Genomic DNA, 19,634 nt, shown 5'->3' with positions numbered 1-19,634 from the left:
TGCAGTACATTTTCGATTGAATCGAAGGTCTTCCCCACATGGCCTCAAATAATATTTACCTACCTGTTTTACGATTTAGTGATATATTTTCGAGAGAAGAATTTCCAAAAAATTTTAAACTGCCCCCCTTAAAAGAATTTTTAAATCATCCTCTTTTAAAAATAGTGCAATAAATTTTTTGAATGTAATTCTTTCAGTATTCATTCCAAAAATTTGGAAATTTAAAAATAATATAAATATTTTAAATAATATAGTAATAATTTTAAAAAAAATTTATTTTGCTTTCTTTTGTTTTGTTAGCTTTGTGAAAAATTTAAATGAAGAAATATTTCATAAAAATATAAAGTTGAAAGAAAAATATGTATTCGTCCTCGACGAATTTATGTTAAATAAAATTCTTCAATTTGAATAATTGAATTTGCTTCCCACCGGGCAAAATTCGATTTGAATGAAATTGGAACTGTAAAGCTTTTCATGTCTACAAAGGTTAACTTTCAGAAGAAGCTGGAATATGAAACAAAGTTGCAGAAAATTAATTGCTTTATTTTTGGAAAGATTCTTTACTCCGTGGATTTTGTCATTTTTTCAATATTTGGAATTAATTAATTTTATTTTTTCTTCACGGTAAAAAATTTAGTTTCTTTTTTTTATCTAAAATTTCTAAAAGAAATATATTTTTAATTAAGATTTACGTTGAAATGATTTTAAATTGTAGGATACATAAAAAAAGGAGTTAAAAAACATTAAATAAATTAAAAACCAATTATTGTGAATAGAAATAAAATTTAATTAAATATATGGATAAAAAAAAGAGTCGCAAAAAAGGACATTGGCTGAGGAAAAAAGAAAAGGTTGTAAGGAGCAAAAAAAGGTTATATTAAGAGGAATCTCGGTTGGCAGAAATCAGAAGAAGTAAAGATATTATTAAGAGATTTTAATCCTTAAACCGTTGAGAGTTGGTGGTACTCTCTCGTTTTCTCAATCTTCCCCATAATCGTACTCATACTCATCGTCCTCATCGTCTTCTTCGTCATCATCGTGCTCCTTGATAATTCCAAGTCTTTTCGCAACGCTTTTCACGTTATTAATGACTTCTTCCTGAACGAGATTGAAACTCATTGCAAGTAGAGCGATTCCAAAAAGCAAATAAAGCGAGCACAAGGCTATTCCCTGCTCGGCGTTGAGTTTTCGTGCAGGTACAAAATCTCCGAATCCTGCAATCATAATATTTACATGAGAATTCAAATTTCATATTAGTTAGCTCTTACTTGGAAAATGAAAAATTCGATTTTCTCCGGTAAATTTACTTTTAAGCATATACTTTATTATATATTAATTAAAAGACTGTTTACATTTCAAGAGGAAATTCATCGCATCCAAAATTGAGTTCGTTATTTATTATTCTTAACTAATTTTCATTATCTAAGAAAGACGTTTTCTTAATTAAAAGACAAGTTTCTATTTTTGATTAATCATATTTGAAAAAATCAATTTTTCGCAAAATAAAATGATTTTTATTTTAAAATAATGGTCTTTTCCATTTTTTACATTAATTAAGAATATATATATAATTTTCCGGAAAATGCAAGTCTCGGTGAAAATAAAGTTGGTTATTAATTATTCTTAACTACTTTTCATTATCGCATTAGAAAGGACGCGTGTTTAATTAAAAGAAAGTTTAAAAACCTATATCTTCTTGGAAAAGAATCACAATTTTCTTTTCCTTCTAAAAAGAACATTTTTCACTGAATATATATATTTATTAGTTTCCCTTATTTTCTTTTCTAAATAGAAAAAAATATTTTCTACTCCAAAAATAAAAATTATTTATATATATGCATTAAAAAGTAAAAGAAATGGAGAATTTGGTTTTAGTTTCGTCTGGAATTCACATTTTATGAGGGAAAAAAAAGGAACAAAAAATCCCCTTAATTTGAACCTTTTTTCCTTAAGGAGTTGAAATCTTTGGTGGATTCCTCTTACCGATTGTGGTGAGTGTAATGAAACAAAAGTAGGCTGAGTCCAGAAAGACCCAATTCTCCCAGTAATTGAAGAGAAAAGCACCACCGAATATATAGCTCACTACAAGAAAGACACAGAGCCAAATTGGCACTGGTTTTATCACAGATCTTCGATCTTGAACTTCAGCCGTTGGATTATAATCGTAATCTACATCGAAATCATCAGCGTAAACTTGTCGGTGAACTGCAAAACCCATTGGTGACATTATTCGTGGCGATGGAGCTTCTCTTCTATAAGGTCGAGCTGAAAAAATTTTTTTAATAATTTTTTTAATAAAAAAAAATTCTTTTATTTGCAAATTCTAATGTTGAGAAAAATAAATTTCCCCCTCCCACGCTTAAAATGAAAGTGAAGATGATATTTCTTGAGACGCGCTTCTTGGCATATTTTGTGTAAATTATGCAAAAGATTTATACTTATGTAGTAGTTTCGAGGACGTCTGGATCTTGTGGAGGTGGGAAGCCTCCTAGGATTATCCATCTCAAGGAAAACTGAAGCAGGCCGCGCCGTTTGGTTCATTCCGGATCTATTATTCGTGGCACCCTCCACCGAGAGACATCTTCTTGGCAACGATCTCGTTACTAACGTGGGTGTCCTTTCTTCTTCTTCCTCCAGGTCGTCCGGAACTTCTATTTTGCCGCAAGCTTTCTCTGAATTCACTGTATGCAAATATATAGAGCGATAAATACTTGGAACTATCTCTCTCTCTCTCTTTCTCACCATCTTGTGAATTTTCTTCACATAAGCGCTTATTATATTATTACAAAATATGCCTCAATTTTTCTAAATTAACATATTCTTTGTTTACACCAAAAAAAACAATTTATTTTAAATAATCTTTTAATTATTTAAATATTTACTTGAACTTAAAGCTTCAACTAAAAGTGGCACCAAATTAAAGAACCTTCAACTAAAAGTGGCGTCAAGTAAAAGTAGCTTCAACTAAAAGTGAAGCCAATTAAAAATGGCGCCAAAAAAAAGTAGCTTCAACTTAAAGTGGCGCTAATTAAAAGTGGCGCCAAATAAAAGTAGCGCCAATTAAAAGTAGCTTCAACTAAAAGTGGCGCCAAATAAAAATAGTTACAAATAAAAGTAGCTTCAACTAAAACTGGCGCCAAGTAAAATTAGCTTCAACTAAAAGTAACGAAAATTAAAAATGGCGCCAAATAAAAGTAGCTTCAACTAAAAATGGCGCCAACTAAAAGTATTTTCAAATAAAAGTAGCTTCAACTAAAAGTGGCGCCAATTAAAAGTAGCTTCAACTAAAAGCGGTACCAAATAAATGTAGCTTAAATTAAAAGTGGCGCCAACTAAAAGTAGCGCCAATTAAAAGCAGCTTCAACTAAAAGTGGCGCCAAATAAAAGTAGCTTCAACTAAAAGTGGCGCCAACTAAAAGTATTTTCAAATAAAAGTAGCTTCAACTAAAAGTGGCACCAATTAAAAGTAGCTTCAACTAAAAGCGGTGCCAAATAAATGTAGCTTAAATTAAAAGTGGCGCCAACTAAAAGTGGTACCAAATAAATGTAGCTTAAATTAAAAGTGGCGCCAAATAAAAGTAGCTTCAACTAAAAGTGGCGCCAAGTAAAATTAGCTTCAACTAAAAGTAACGAAAATTAAAAATGGCGCCAAATAAAAGTAGCTTCAACTAAAAAAGATGTGCCAAATAAAAGTAGCTTTAACTAAAAGTGGCGCCAATTAAAAGTAGTTTCAACTAAAAATGTCGCCAAATAAAAGTAGTTTCAAATAAAAATAGCTTCAACTAAAAGTGGCGCATCTGTAAGCAATTCCTTTTTTTCCGTGTATAATTAATAATATATATTTTTTGATTTTTATAATAAATAATTTAATGGTAAATATTTTTTTCGGAATTTTAGGCTGAAAAATGGCCAATTTTGCAATAAGCGAACACTGAATAAAAAAAAAAAGGTATTATATTTTTTTCTGAAACCTCTATCAGTGGTAAGAGTCCTCCATTTTGAGTGAACGTTGACTGGTTCATCGAAATCATCGAGAGCATACTTGTTGAAGAACACAGGTGAACGATCATTATCATGGGGGTTGACCAATAATCGCCTATCAAGTGATTGCGTTGTCAACCTGGCGGGACCTGAAAATTTAATTCGAAGGGAATCAACTTCACACCTTTAACCAATTTCCTTATCAATTTACGAAAAAAAAATTGCTATTCCACACACACATTTTCGCTTGAAAAATTTTAAATCACAGGAAAAAAAAACTTATAGGCCTAAAAGAGAATTATTAAAAAATTGTTAAAATTAAAAATGCCAATTATGTAAAATTAATAATTAATTAAAATTGAAATAATTTTATATATGAAAAGAATATTTCATTTGAAAAGAAATATTTTTTCAGACAAAGAATGAGAGTGGAATATAATTTTCATTAATTAGAAAAAAAAGTTTTTTGAACTAATTTTCAATTAGGAAAATTAACTTTGTACCTCTGGTCATCTTCGGAGACGAGACAGGAACATCGGAATACCTGGAGAAAGTCGACTGCCTAGTATCTACGTTCAAGTTTGCTCCGGTTGATGGAAGATAAGACCCCGGCCTCCTCTGATCAATACCATCGTACCTTTGAATCTGATACCTAAGGTATATTATAATAAAAATTGAATTTTAATTTGTTCTTACTAAATTATTATTATTTATTAAATATTATTGTTATTTCATTAATTTATTCAATTAAAAAAAAAATCACCTGCATTCAGTATCGGAATACGATGTACGTAATGTACTTCCAGAAAGTCCCAATGCCGAATCAGCGGATCTTTGACTAGTTCGTATAGATCGACGAAAAGATGGTGCTCGATTTTCCGAATATCTTCTAAAAATTTAGATGAACTTTTCTTAATTTTTATTAAAAAACGGCAAAGTAATTTGTATTTTTAAAAATAATTAAAAACTAAACAAATTACAAAATTGTGATTGAATTGGCGATTTTTTTTCTGAAAGTTTCACTTTCATTAAAAGTGAATTAATAAAATTGTTGTTGTGAAAGGACAACAAATGAATGTAATAATTTAATTATGTGGACGAAGAAGAAGAAGACAGGATATACATACGAAGATTGACGGACAGATTGTGCTCTGGAGAAATTTTTACGAGGTCTCTTTTTCTTTGGAGGTCGAGTACACACGTAACAGCATACCTTCCAATACAAAAACCTGCGAAGCACACGTTGTCGAGAAAAATTATTTGAAATATGTCAGTATGAAATTTTCACGTTCTTTTCTTCGTTGTTACACACTAACACACAAAATTTATATAGAGTTTTGAAACATATATCAGACTCTAAATCTGAATTAGTGAAAAACTAATTTAAATTAGTAAAAATTTTCACTAATTTTTAGTCACTTTTCAGTAAAAGTAAAAAATAAAAACTACTAAATCAAATTAGTAAAAATTCTCACTTTTAACTAATTCAAATTTAGAGGGGAATTTACTATACTAGCGCAGTACTGTGCCAGTAGATAATTTAGATAAACCACACTTACAATTTAAATTGTATTAAATAAAATATGATAATTTATGTTAATAAAAAATTTAATAAATTAAAATCTTTCAATTAGAATCTCAATTAATATCACTTATTGTTCACTAATATTACAATGTCATGATGAATGAAAAAGCAAATCAATAATAAAGTCAATATTTGGAGGGTAACTTTTGATTATTAAAATTTTTTGGAACTTTTAGGACTAGGAATTACTGCGTAATAATGGAACAAGCTCGTATATTCGATCATTATTAAAAGCCACGGTAATGTCTGCTAAAATTCGACCGTATTAATGCGCAGCATTTAATGAACTAAAAGCTACTGCATAGTCGAGGCATCTATAATTCGAAGAGTAGAAATTTGTATTCCACTGTAGTGGGTTAAAGCTTAAAAATTTATCGTCCTGCTTTTACGATGTTGGAATAATGCAAATGAACAGGACTAAATCAACACAATCAGTTTTATAAATTATTTTCATCTATGCCGCCTTTTTTTAACAACAAATTTCGAAACAAAAAAAAAAACTTTTTTTTCAATTTGAGAATTTTTCCATTTTCTAAACAGAAGCTACACAATTTAATAATACTTCCATATAAAAAAAAATACAGCAAATAAATTAAAAATAATTTTCTATTACAAAAACAAAAATTTGTCGGTTTTTTTAAAGATCCAATATGGCGGACAAATATTCAAAAATTGTTATTCTGATGTAGCGGCCTCGAAAACCTATGTAAGAAATTTCAAACAAACACACATTCACATGCAAGATTGCGAAAATTAAACTTTTGTTATAAAAGGCGCTCATTTGCAAGAATGTTTCAACAATAAAAAACCAATAAAAATGTAATGTTAGAGGTAGTAGTGAAAGCATTTAAAAATACCTTACATTTCATTCGTTTACCAAATGTTTTTTTTTTTTGTAATATGAAAATCGATTTTGCATAAAATTTTATGGATGGAACGTTCAAATGTCAATTGGAATATGAAAATATAATAAAAAGAAAAAAAAAGAAAAAAAAGTTGTACCTGAAGCTAGATGCCATGATGTCACCGATGTTCGAAAGACATAAGAGCATCAGAGGTATACCCAGTATGGCATAAAATATTGTTACGACTTTACCATTTCGAGTTTTCGGTGCAATATGGCCATAGCCTACAGAACAAAAATTACAGCTGGGTAAAGATTAGAATGGACTATATTTTTTTTCTTTCTTTCTTTTTTTTTTTTTTTTTGATGGGGTAAAAAAAAATCCGTTTATCAGTGTGCTTCGTTCTCAGCAATAAACTAACGAGTCAATGACATTTTTTTTATGTTCCGTCGCTAGTAAACTTTGATGAATATTTATTTTCAAAAGAAAAAAGATTTATTAAATTCTGATAAAACATATATATTCCCGGTAAACATGGCATAAAAATATCTATTGTATTTCTTAATATATACAAGTAATTTTCACAGAAAATAATTTTTTTTCTCGAATTAAAATAAATATATTAAAAATTTATAACTAGTATAGAAAATAGTTATAATTAATAGTAAATTTTTAATCTCTTCTCTAAAAAGAAAAGAATTTATTTTTCTTTACAACTTTTTTTGGCTAAAAGTAATTTAGTTAAATAATTTTGGTTGAAAGTATAATTTTTTTTCTACAAGAAATATTTTCGTCTAATGAAAAAGAGAAATTTTATTCTCTAAATATAATTCTCGTTTTGTTGAGGTCATTATCTGGTTTTAATATGAGCCCACTTCGTCACCTTGATTTTTAGCTATTCATTATTCGCTTTTTGGTTGGCTGGGTACGGGTTGAGGCCAAGGTGGTGAAATCCCACGTATGTACATACATACATATATACGTGTATATGTATGAGATTTATGGGATATGATTTGTACGCGGATGGCAAGGACGATAAGGAGGACAAGGTCTCCTCGAAGAAAAGAAAAAGATGAGTGATGTCAAAAAGGAGGGAAAATGCAACGAGAAGGATAGGAAAAAAAAGAAGAAGAAGAAGAGTCGATGGAAGCTGCTGGGGCGGGGCCAATTGATTCTTTCACCGCATAAAAATTTACATTGATGGATTGTGTTCCATGAGAAAAATTTCTATTTCCATCTTTTCAACTTTCAATCAAATAAATAACAAAAAAAAAAAAAGGAAATCTGTGCTCCTTGAAAAAATGTGCTAATGTAGAATAAGATACTGGTGTTCCGAAAAAAGGATTCAAAATTTTATAACGAGATTTTTTTCTGAGCGCGACAATATAGAAAAAAAAATATTTATTAATTTTTTGCAATTTTTTTTATCTAATTTATTTTTTATTTAATAAATAATAATAATAATAATAATAATAAAAGTAGTAGTAGATTAATGGAAAAATAATTACAATAACTTTATATTAGTTATGAAAGAATTACAAATAAATGAAATTGCGGTAAAAGTTGCTCTCTAAGAAGCGGCATTTATTTTCTTCTCGTAAATTAATTTTTATTATCGTTTTTTTTTTTTATCGGATGAAGAAACTCGTTCAAGGAATGAAAATTGTTATATTTAAAACTTCCGCGCATTAAAATAAATAAAATTATAATATTGAACAATAAAATAAGATCAGACTTGTATATATATAAAAAAAAAGAAAACTTCAATAACTATATTATTAATAAAACAAAAGTTAGCGAAATGAATAAAAAAAAAAGTGATTCGACAAAGTATTACAAAATCAAGGCAATAAAAAATATTCATCGTAAATAAGAGAATCAATTTTGCAACATATCAACGATTTAAAATCCAAAAAGAAACATAAAAGAAAATTTAAAAAAATATTAAAAACAGAAATATTATAAATAGTTAAAAATTTGGTAAAAAAAAAAAATTACAAATTGTAATGGAAAAATAAATGTACGAATGTGCGTGACAAATTGAATAAATGGATTTAAAGTAGATGTTGAAGAAATTTTATATGGAATGGAATACATGAATTTTTTTTTGTTGAGAATGACAAATTGGACGTTTACAATCCAACATAGGCGAGTATATAGTTAATAGATAAATGTCATTTTTTGCGTGAAAACAAAAAAAAAAAAAAAAAAAAAAAATGCAAAAGAAAATTGAAAAAGCGATGTCTATCACGTAAAACAGACCGCACCCGCAATGAAGAGAAGATCAATCTAGACAAAGAATGGAACCGGATATCCGAAACGTTCGATCCGATTGCATCCTAAAAGTCGGTCACGCGTCACGCACCTTTGTCAGAAGTCATGGTATGTATATATATATATATGCTGTTACCGTAAAACGAGGAGGGATTCTCATTACATGTCATCTTCACACGCTTTACTTTTGTCTTTCCTTGCAATATCTGCAGTTATTACAATTTTCCTTTTTATTTCCCCACGCAAAAGAGTTTTCATTCACCTTTTATCCAGAAAAAAATTTCATTATCTTTTTCCATTACTTCTCAAACGATTTTTATTGCTTTCAATTTTTTAATAATTTTTACCTTTATAACATTTTTTTATTTTAATGTCTTTTTATTATATTCTTTACATTATTTTCAAATTTCAATTATATTTTTATAATTCTTTTAAAAAATAAAACGACTTTTCGTAAATAAATTTAATTGTATTGTAAAATAAAAAATTAATCAAAATTTGATTTTAGCGATTATTTTCAGAACCTGTTGAATTATGTAAAACAATATTTAAGTGAAATTAATCAATGCGTAATATGAAAATTTCAAAATAAATTAAAGAGCACAATAATATATATATATATATATATACTCGAAGAAACAGTCAATTTAATTGTGTTTTAACAAAATGATATTTTCTCGAAACAAAATTCATGTTTCAAAATTAATTTAAATGATGTATTACAATATTCGTTTCGGGATCGATTATAAACATTTTAAACAAATTAGCATTTCGTTCACTTTACTCTATATATAAACGAGAGCTTTTAATCGAAAATTATATTGAAAACAACGTAATATATAATTAAGTTGAAAGTTAATTAAGAATCCTCGAAAATTTACAAACGTTTATAATTTCTCTGATAAATTACATCATTATTGAATTTAATTAAATTTAAAAAATTCTTTTAAAATAAAATTTTTCCAATATTAGGTAAAATATTGAAATTAATTTAATAACAAAATTCTTTTTTACTATTTTTACTTTTTTTTTACTATTTTATTGCATTAATTTCTCAATTGTTATCTATTTATTTATAAGTTGATTTTTTCTCAAAGAAAATATATAGGTACTGGTTTTTCCATTTCTATTTTTTTTTTCTTAATAATTTATGTAATTTTAAACAAATGTCTTAAGAAACAGGGGAATCCCCAAGAATAAAAAAAAAATTTGGTTCATTTACGAGTGAATGAGTAGCCTACGAAGGTCTTTTCAACAGGGAATGGCTATCGTCTACAATTTGTAGCAATATATATAAGCATTCGCTTTCACTTTCGTTTAGTCGCATTTCGCGGATTTGTTAGCGATCATGTAAAATCAGTCATGTGACAATTGTTCAATATTTATTTTTTTCTATTTAATTTTTCAAAATAAATCAATTGATAATCAAATTTATTTAATTATTTATAAATAATACATTCAAAAACAATAAATATCGAAAAATACAGTATTGTGAAATGTTTAATAAAAATAAAATAATAAAAAATTGATAAAATTTTACTAAAAATTTTGTTTTAAATTTTATTTAATAGTAAATTAAAAGAATTATGTCAATTTTTTCGGTATAATTGGAAAATTATAAATAAAACGTGAGAGAAAAAAAATTCGTGTGGTTTTTTTTTTTTTTTAATTTTTTTTCTGCAACTCATTGTAAATAATTTTATAGGCCTTTTTTTTGGCCCCGCTTATAAAAATGTGTAGGATCAGCATTGCTTTATTTTTCACCGCTATCGCTTTTGCCATCGCCCTTCATGATGAAAACAAATGGGTTTGGAACGACGACGGAGAACCAAGAAATCGAGATGAAAAGAGAGCGAGGTGAGCACAGTTTCCGCTTTTGGTCCACTCAGTGTGCTTTTCTCCGAGAAAACATCTAAGCTCTTAGTTGCGTTTCTTTTTTATTTTACTTCTTCTTCTTCTTCTTTCAAAACAACTTTTTTTGAAAATGAAAACATAACTGACGGGGGCAAATGGAAAAGAAAGGACAATGTGAAACACGTCAATTGACAGTTTAACTTTCTAACTAGGAAAAAAAATTTTTTTTAAAGTTATTAAATTAAATTAAAATATTAATTTAAAAGAAATTATTGTATTTCTCTGAAATATAGGTACCTTGCAAATGACTTTAATCTAAACTCCAATTTTGGAAACAACCCTTTTAATGAATACAGACCACAGTTTGGAGGATCCTTCGGTCATGGACCTCATGTTGGTCCAAATCGAGAGGAAGTTTTGGTGGGACCCGGTGGACCAACCGGAATTTTGAATAGGTATATAATTCGAAAACTGTAACTTATTTTTATATTATAAAATTCTTTCAAGTAGGTATAAAAAATTATTTCAATATTTTAATTAACAATAATTTATTTTCTTTATACTTTCGATTTCTATTTCTGCAAACAAAAAAATTATATTTTTATCTAAAAAAGCGTTTTTTTTCTGAAAGATGCAATTTTTTATTCACATTCAAATGTGTTTTAGGCCAAATGGCGGAAGGGAGGATTTCCTGGGACCCGAGGATCCCCGATATCGACAATTTGAAATTTGTAAATGCGCCTACAGTTTTAATTGTCCTTCGACAGGTTTGAATTTCGTGAGTTTTTCATCAAAAACAAATTTTTTTTTTTTAAAGCATGTTTCTGTCTGGGAATTCTCGACCGTATGGGTCGAACTCTAATGTCTAAATGATATCGGCATCCAGCTTATACTGAAATCTATTACGTGACCCCACTGCGAGATTCCAAATGGATTTCTCATTGAACGAAATTATTTCTTTAATAACTTCTGTAAGCTCTGAAATTGGACATTAATGTTACATCATAAATCCACACACATAAATAATTTCAGCACCATTTTTTATTTTCACACTATAGGGAAACAAAAAAATTATATTTCTATCAAATTATTATTTTCAATGAATAATAGTAAATAATCAAGTTAATTTACCATTTTTTTAGTATTTTTTTCAATGAAATAATTGATATTTTATAAATGACCAAGAAAATTTTTTTGATTTTAGTATAATCGGTTTCTCGTCTATTATTATCTATCAAATAAATATTTATTTGTATCAAATAATTCCATTTTTTACTAATTAATTTTTATTTGAATTTCTGTATTTGAAACAAATAAAATTTAATTAATGGAAAAAAATCTTTATCTGGAACAGCTATATGTTTCTCTAGAATAGCGAAAATTTTCTGTTTTAGTGAAATATATTGCTATTCCAATGAAATTTATTGCTGTTCCAGGTATAAAAATTTTTTTCCTGTAATTTTTGTATTTTACAGTACTTTGTACGAAAGGGTTTTGCCATATATAAATAAATAAAAATTATTTGGTATCAGGAAAATATTTTTTTCAAAATAGTGAAATATTTATTTGAATAAAATAAATATTTTTTTTGAGCATAATGAAATAATTTTTTGAAAATAATAATTATAAATATTTATATTATAAATCGTCTCTAGGGCACTTGCTCGCAAGGTAAAGCGATCTGCTGTTACAATAGCAACAAGTTTCCTGGTCTAACGCCTGCAGGAAATCCCAGTTATGGCTCCCACGCGTCTTATCCGGTGAGTGTGACTGAAGAAGCTTAGGAATAAGCTTATATGCTTATAGGCTGTAATTTACTATATGCTTTAGATTCAGCAGCATCAGATTTATCTTCTTGGCATATTAAGCTGACTTGATATTTTACTTCATTCTTTTTTTTGCCCCCTTATCTCTTTTTTTTATTTTCCTCAAAAGATATACAAATCCTTCTCTTTCAAAAAAACTGAATAATTGAAAATAATATACTTTTTGGTTAGCCTGACAAACTATTCAATTTTTCATTTAGTTTTTTTCAAAGTTGCCAACATAATAATTAATTAATAATAATTTAATAAAAAAAAATATATATAATCGTATCTTTTATATTCTCATTTATTTTTGTGCAAAAATTCTAGTTAAGAGAAATGATGAAAAATGATAAAATATATATAATATAATGAAAGAGAGAAGAATATAATAGTATAATAACAGCAAGAAGAAAGGTACTTTTTTTTAAAAGCTTCTATTAACTTTTATTCCCTTCTTTCTTTTTTTTATCACTTTATCTTATACAACATTCTTTAAAAGCAATCCACAAGTTTTATGCAATAATAAATATTCCGCAAAGATAAATGAAATATATTTTTCAAAAACAAGTTCAAATCTTGTTTTATTCTTTGTGAATTAATTTTTTTTTTCTTAAAAGGAAAATCCATTCTGGTGTAATATATTAATTACGTTGAATAAATTTTCCTTCTAAAAAAGAAAAAAATTTGTTCAATGAGTGAAAAATATAGTAAAGAGATGATATTTATTGATTTTTTTTAGATAAGACCAAATTTGGGGCAGGTGAATTTTTTTCCACAAAATTATTACGGTAGACCTCAAGGCAATTTCCATGGTGATTACCAGGGTCATCTAAGCGGACATTATCGTCCAGATGATATTAATTATGGCCGACCATATGGCGGGAGGCCATACGGACCCGACAGATACGAAAATCAACGACCTTTTAACCCTCACAGTGAAGTTGATTTTTATTCACGTTCTGCAAATAAAGACCCACTAAAAGATGACGCAAGCGCGACGAAAAAATCTACCGAGAATTAAAACTGATTTCCTAGTATTTCCTAAGTAAATACCTTCTTTCTCGTATATAGCCAAAAGGAGAGAAAATTCAATTATCATTAAACATGTTTTTTTTAATCTCGTCGAGGAATTTTTTTTTTCTATTCCCTTTAATCTTGTTCAATAAATAAAATTCATTTTCAAAATTTTTTTTATGAAATGAAAATTAATTGAAACATTTTCTTTTTCTTTTTTTCCAATGTAAAAATCGAAATAGAAATAAAAAACTTTGTTTGTAAATAATAATAATGTTTCTCTATAAAATAGTGAGAATTAGTTTTTTCTAATTCAAATTAGTAGAAATTTTTACTAACTCTTTAGTAAAATATTATCGATTTTTTTAGTTTTAGTAAAAAATCACTAAAAATTAGTATTAAAAATTTTCACTAATTTTTTGTATATTACTAAATCAAATTTAGTTTACTAAAAAATTTAGTAAATATATATTAAAAATTAGTGAAAATTTCTATTAATTTTTGATATATTACTAAATTTTTTAGTAAACTATTACTATTTGATTTAGTAATACTTTTTTTTTAAATAAAAAGTATAAATTTAGTAAATTTTCACCTATAAATAAAGGAATTCTGACTAATTAAAATAATTAGAAATGTGAAATAAACGATGATTATGTATATACATGTAACAAGAACTCACCAATGGTAGTAATAACAATGATGGAATAAAATAGTGCTCCAGCAAATGTCCATTGAACATTATTCACCTCCTCGTTTCCATCCCATCCCTCCTCTTTCATTTTCTTTAGCAGATTCGTCTCAAAGATCTGCGAACGATCATAACTCCGGATGCAATTAAAATTTTCTTTTAAGATGAAAGAACGAGACTTATTTAAGCAGAGGGCAAAAAAGAAGAAGAAGAAGAAGAAGAAGAAGAAGAAAAAAAAACGAAAAGTTCCATTTACCTTGAGCTTATCCATGGCTCCGATCGTCCAATTCTCTTCCATTAACACCTTTGAGTCCAACGTCATCTTCCACAGCTTCTGCGTCATATTTCCTCGAAGATGTTTAATGCTCTTTTTAACCTGACAAAAAACACGTCTTGAGCGTATGACACTTTTCATGTTGTCAAGGCATTTCAAGTGTCTCGATTATTATTATATCCATACAGCGCCAGGGATTGAATAACAAGCTAAAGGACTTTTGCAATTAAGAAAAATCACAGGATCATATTTCTAAGTGCACTCTTTTTTTTTTTGCTCTCTTTCTTCTTCATGCCTTTTTTTCAATCAAGTAGAGTCCACTACTCTCTCCCTCAACTTCTCCGATAGCTTCTCGGTCTTTATTTGCAGCAAATTCTTTTTAAATGGAATAAAACCAATTTCACGATTCTTTCAAAAAAAAAAAAAAAATTTTAATTTATTTTTTTCTGACATATTATTTGATTCAAGTAAAAATTATTTTAAAATAAATATTATTATGCAAATAAAAATTATTTTATACGCAAATAAAAATTATTCGATACAAATAAATATTCTTATTTGATAGTAAAGTAGACGATTATTTTAGTAAAATAATTTTTTTTCGCAAATGGAAAAACGAATAAAGTTACTTTTACTACTTTAAAAGTAAAACCGAAACTGTCCGTAGCTTCTGCGCATTTCTGTCAATTTTTACTCCAGAAATAGTAAAATTTACTGCGAAAATAGTAAAATTTACTCCGAAAGTAGTAAAAATTATTTCGGACCTAGTAAATTTTACTATTTCTGAAGTAAAAATTGCCAAAAATGCGTAGAAACTGTGGGCAGTTCCGGTTTTACTTTTAAAAGTAGTAAAAAATTACTTTATTCATTTTTCCATTGTTCTCTGTGCAGTTGCCATAAATTTTAGACAAATTAATTAATTTTTCTCTAAATTTCAATAAATATAATATGATTATTAGTATTTTAATCCAAAAATTGTCTAATTAAAATATGTCCATCCCAAATAATTAACGATTGAATTTAAAACTGATTAAAATATAATTCGTCGATATAAATAAATGAAAATGATTTAAACAAATGTTATCAAATTAACAAAATTACATCCAAATGAGAAAGAGAGTGACAGACAGACAGACAAAGAGAGCAAGTGACCCTTTTTCAAGCATTTACGGATTTAATTAATTAATCAATTTATAAACTAATGCTTCCAAGAGTTTGCAATTTATTTTCTGTTATTGAATAAATACCGGTAGTTAATAATTTGTGAAAATGAATAAATCAACAATGGAATATTGTATGTGCGTTATTATTAATTGGATATGGGTCTTTCTCAATAATGCATACATTAATCAACAAAGCGTGCATAAATCGTGTAGTCGATATACGTATATATATATATATATTTATATAAATATATATTGTATTATATATATACCTCGGGATTGGTCAAACGATCGATAAACACTAAACTGTACCTGCATGCTTCAAATCGACGAAAATAACGAAGATAAACAGCTTAAATTGGATAAAAGCGGTTCTCAAATTATATAACAAACAAGTTTCACCGAATCTATAAACCGCCTAAAGATACATTAATGTTGGAAAAGTTGACGCGATTCATCAATTGATGTTTATTTCCATCAAAATTGATGGCCTTTCTCTTCCCCTTTCCTCTCTCCTATGAAACTCAAATAAACTTCAACATTAATCAAATTTGAATACAGATTTTTTTTGTTTTGTTTAAGATTAACATTTTTATTTATTTTTTCTTTCTTTTTTTTGTAATTTAATTTTATACTTCATTATTATATTTATTCGTTTTAATGTTTAATAAATGGAAAAATGTATTCATTTTCTATCTTTAATGATAGTATATATGTATATAGATAAAGCTGAAAAGTCGCGATATTCCTGAAATATACCCCGGGGGATTTCGAGGGATTATCTTTGAAATTATTAGAAGAATCTGAGTTTCATACATATTGCAGCGAAATAAAAAAAAAAAAAAAAAACAATGTCGATACTCGTACATATTTTTATATTCATCTGTGCGAAAGGAATTTTCGTTTAGTTTCAGTGAAAATTGATGGAACAAAAGATATGAACATAAACATTTTGTTTTATTTAATTGTACTGAAATTCTGATTTAATTTTTTTGTAAATTTATTTTCAATTTAAAAAAATTTTTTTTTTATCCATTTACATATACGTATTTAAACTATAAGTTAAATTTTTTGATATGTAAAATTATTTAGAAAAATTTTCTAAAAGTTTTGTTAAAAAGAAGAAAAAATTATATATTATATATATATTAAAGCGGTTTATTCTTTTTCAAAAGAGAACTAAATTTAAATAATTTTAACATTTTTTTCATGTATTTGCATATATACGAATTTATAAATGAAAAGATAAATTTTCTATATAAAATTATTTCAAACCAAAATTTTCGAAATACACTAAAAAATTTTTTATATCTTTAAATAGAAGTTATGAATATGAAAATAAAAAAAAAAAAGCAAGTGTGAAAATTATTTGCAGAATAAACATGAACGTGGAGATTCATTCGTCAATAAGAGGAAAAGGCAAGCAGACTTGCGAAGCAGTTGATATAGAATTGGAATTTGTTCCGGTTATTCAGATATTTATGGGTTTTTGGCTTTCATGTTAAAGAACAGAAAAAAAAGAAGAAATGAGAATAAAAAAAAGTCTTGTAAAAATAGTTGGTACAGAGATGAGTTCATAAATAATGAAATTTTGTCATTTTGTAACCCCTTCGACTATACAGCAATTGAATTTCAATGGTATATTTTTTGTATTTCAGTAGTAAAACCATGTTTTAGTCAGACCAACTTAACAAATAGATAGTAAAAATTATTTTCAGTGAAACTTTTTAGTAACGTTTTGCGTAATTATTGAGGCGGTAAAATACGGTTTTATTCAGACTTAGCATATTATACTAAAACTATTAATATTTTACTAAATAAATTATAGTGAAAATTTCTAATTAGTAATTTTTTACAAAAGTAATAAAAAAAATGTTACTAAATCAAATAGTAATATTTTATTAAATTAGTGAAAATTTCTACTAAATTTTAGTAATTTTTTTACAAAATTAATAAAAAACTATAAATTAAAAGGTAATATTTAATTAAAAAATAGTAAAACTACTCATTTGAATTAGAGAACCAATTCTAAGTATCGATTGAAACACTAAAAGCTGGAATAAAGCCCTCCCATGGGAAAGCCTTTTCGTTAGTATTTGCCTCTTTATTTATTCCGTACTTTGAAACCAAAATGAAACTCCTTTTACCAGTAAAACAGTGGTACATGTGAACATTGTTAGTGTTTATATATTCAAGTCGTAAGTTGAGTATTGAGAAGCTTTTTCAAGTCGAGGAATTGTGAAAAAAAAAATTGCTGGTAAGTTCACCAGTGTATTGCCTAAGGGGATTCACATGTTCAAAAACCTGTTCGAAATTCGTGTTTGAGATATATCTATATATTTACTTCTTGCTCATGGTTTGCTTCGAGAGATACAAAAGCGTGGGCTCCCAAAACGCAATAGGCGACCACGAGAGATACCAGGCTCACATGGGAGAAAACGCACTTGCAGAATTTCCATAGTAGACGTAAGAATCTCAAACACCTCGACGGCTTTTCCACATCCATCGAATCAACTGCATCAAGTCGAGGTGGCATTTTATATTGTCGTCGGAGTTGAGAAATTTAAATAACGATCACATCCCGTTCGATTTGAATTTTCCATTCATGTCACAGATCAAACTTATATACTTTAAACACCTTTTTTTTGTTCACACAAAAAAAAACAGTTTAATTTACTCTAAAAAGTTCTGGAATTAATTTTTAAATCAATTTTAATTTTAAAAAAAAAAGTCAAAATTTTTTCAAAAAAGGAAAACGTTCTCCACCGTTCTAATTTTTTTACCATTTGTCTCAGCAATATTCAATTTCTAAAAATAAGTAAATATTTAAATCATATTCAACTTAGTTCATGGCCTATAAATCTGTCAAAATAATACCGAGGCAATAGACATCTTACATATAGTGTTTAGTTTTCTCATTTATTTTCCCACTCACTTTCCCATTAAACATTGTAAACCATTTTACAAATAAAGTTTCACTATTTTTATTCATCATAAATAAAACGCACTGAAATTCACTCTATTTTTATAAAAATAAAAATAAATTTGAAAATTCTTTTGTAGTTTAAAAATTTAATTTTATATAAAATCAAAAAAAAAATTATTTTTCATATTGCCTTATTAAAAAATTTATGGAACAAAAAAAAGTTTGTTTTTATCATTTTTCCGATATGTAACTATATAGAAAAAAAAGAAAATTTTTGTTTTAAAGTTATATACGCGTGAGATGATTAGAAATGAACGCCGATATATTTTAGAATGACTTCCGTTCAGTTATGTCGTGAGCGATTTCGAGACTAAGAACTACATGCATGGTACGTGAGCATTTGTGTATCGCGTGGGACGTGCCAAAATTATCCTCTACCTAATATCTAATACAGCGCGATCAACGTAGAAAATTGCCTCTGCTGCGGTAATTTCATGGCGAATTGTCTTGTAATAAAAGTGTATCCCAAACACCATTTTCCCACTATATATATACGAATACAATTGAGTTCACACCAATTGCTGCGCAAACACATGAAAATTGTTATTACACAAACACTAAAAGTGACAAAAAAAATATGCTAAATTTATTGCCACTTTGAAATAATTCAAATACTTTTCCTACAATTTTGTTCTTTATTCGATAGTTTTTCGAAATAAATTTCAATCAATTTTAACAGGTATTAGAAAAAAAATTTATTTTATTCAAAAATTAAAAAAAAAATTTATCAAGTAAATGATTACTTGAGCCAAATAAATATTTACTTGGACTAAATAAATATTTACTTAACCAAATAAATATTTACTTGGACCGAATAAATATTTACTTAACCAAATAAATATTTACTTGTACCAAATAATTTTTATTTAAATTGAATAAACTGTATTTGAACCAATAATTTCTGTATTTAAAACAAATATCATTTAATTGACTCAAATAAAAATTATTTCGTTCAAGTACCTTATACCTACCTTTTTATAATAATCAAACAATCGATTATTTGAATCAAATAAATTTTGGTGTTTGGTTTTATGTAGTAAAAGTATGTTTTAATCAGACCGACTTGACTTAAAAAAATTTTAATAGTAAAAGTTATTTTCAGTAAAACTTTTTTAGTAACTTTTTACGTAATTATTGAGGCAGTAGTAAAAGACTGTTT

The 19,634-nt window shown here is 27.1% G+C and overlaps 2 protein-coding genes across 3 annotated transcripts; one reads left to right on the top strand and one right to left on the bottom strand.

Moving 5' to 3' along the window:
* Positions 1-763: 763 nt before the first annotated feature.
* On the bottom strand, positions 764-18,773 carry LOC127282771 (uncharacterized). Its single transcript, XM_051307253.1, has 11 exons — positions 17,834-18,773; positions 14,309-14,428; positions 14,044-14,170; positions 6,569-6,695; positions 5,109-5,210; positions 4,745-4,870; positions 4,485-4,633; positions 3,972-4,130; positions 2,439-2,681; positions 1,984-2,265; positions 764-1,214 (listed from the first exon to the last, which is right to left on the bottom strand). Exons 1-11 carry the CDS (start codon positions 18,023-18,025, stop codon positions 979-981), a joined length of 1,863 nt encoding a protein of 620 aa, XP_051163210.1. The 5' UTR covers positions 18,026-18,773; the 3' UTR covers positions 764-978.
* On the top strand, positions 10,166-13,468 carry LOC127282772 (uncharacterized). Of its 2 annotated transcripts, none has more exons than XM_051307255.1 (5): positions 10,166-10,542; positions 10,896-10,994; positions 11,206-11,317; positions 12,195-12,299; positions 13,087-13,468. In XM_051307255.1, the coding sequence occupies exons 1-5, from the start codon at positions 10,418-10,420 to the stop codon at positions 13,366-13,368; spliced, it is 723 nt and encodes a 240-aa protein (XP_051163212.1). In that variant the 5' UTR covers positions 10,166-10,417; the 3' UTR covers positions 13,369-13,468. The 2 variants fall into 2 exon arrangements, with proteins under 2 accessions (XP_051163212.1, XP_051163211.1); XM_051307254.1 differs by having other exon boundaries at positions 10,181-10,542; positions 10,833-10,994.
* Positions 18,774-19,634: the final 861 nt, after the last annotated feature.

The sequence above is a fragment of the Leptopilina boulardi genome, unplaced genomic scaffold (genome assembly GCF_019393585.1).
Source record: "Leptopilina boulardi isolate dan_hultmark-lab unplaced genomic scaffold, ZJU_Lbou_2.1 LbouV2_302, whole genome shotgun sequence".
Taxonomy (NCBI): Eukaryota; Metazoa; Arthropoda; class Insecta; order Hymenoptera; family Figitidae; genus Leptopilina; species Leptopilina boulardi.
The sequence above is the reverse complement of the archived record's forward strand: the minus strand, read 5'-3'. Positions and strand labels throughout refer to the sequence as shown.

Coding starts and splice junctions, on each gene's coding strand:
- LOC127282772 (XM_051307254.1), top strand. CDS start 10,418: ATGTGTAGGATCAGCATTGCTTTATTTTTCACCGCTATCGCTTTTGCC. Junction 10,995..11,205: donor CCAACCGGAATTTTGAATAG/GTATATAATTCG, acceptor AATGTGTTTTAG/GCCAAATGGCGGAAGGGAGG. Junction 11,318..12,194: donor CTTCGACAGGTTTGAATTTC/GTGAGTTTTTCA, acceptor AATCGTCTCTAG/GGCACTTGCTCGCAAGGTAA.
- LOC127282771 (XM_051307253.1), bottom strand. CDS start 18,025: ATGCCACCTCGACTTGATGCAGTTGATTCGATGGATGTGGAAAAGCCG. Junction 14,171..14,308: donor GAGCCATGGATAAGCTCAAG/GTAAATGGAACT, acceptor GATCGTTCGCAG/ATCTTTGAGACGAATCTGCT. Junction 4,871..5,108: donor CAATCTGTCCGTCAATCTTC/GTATGTATATCC, acceptor CTAAATTTTTAG/AAGATATTCGGAAAATCGAG.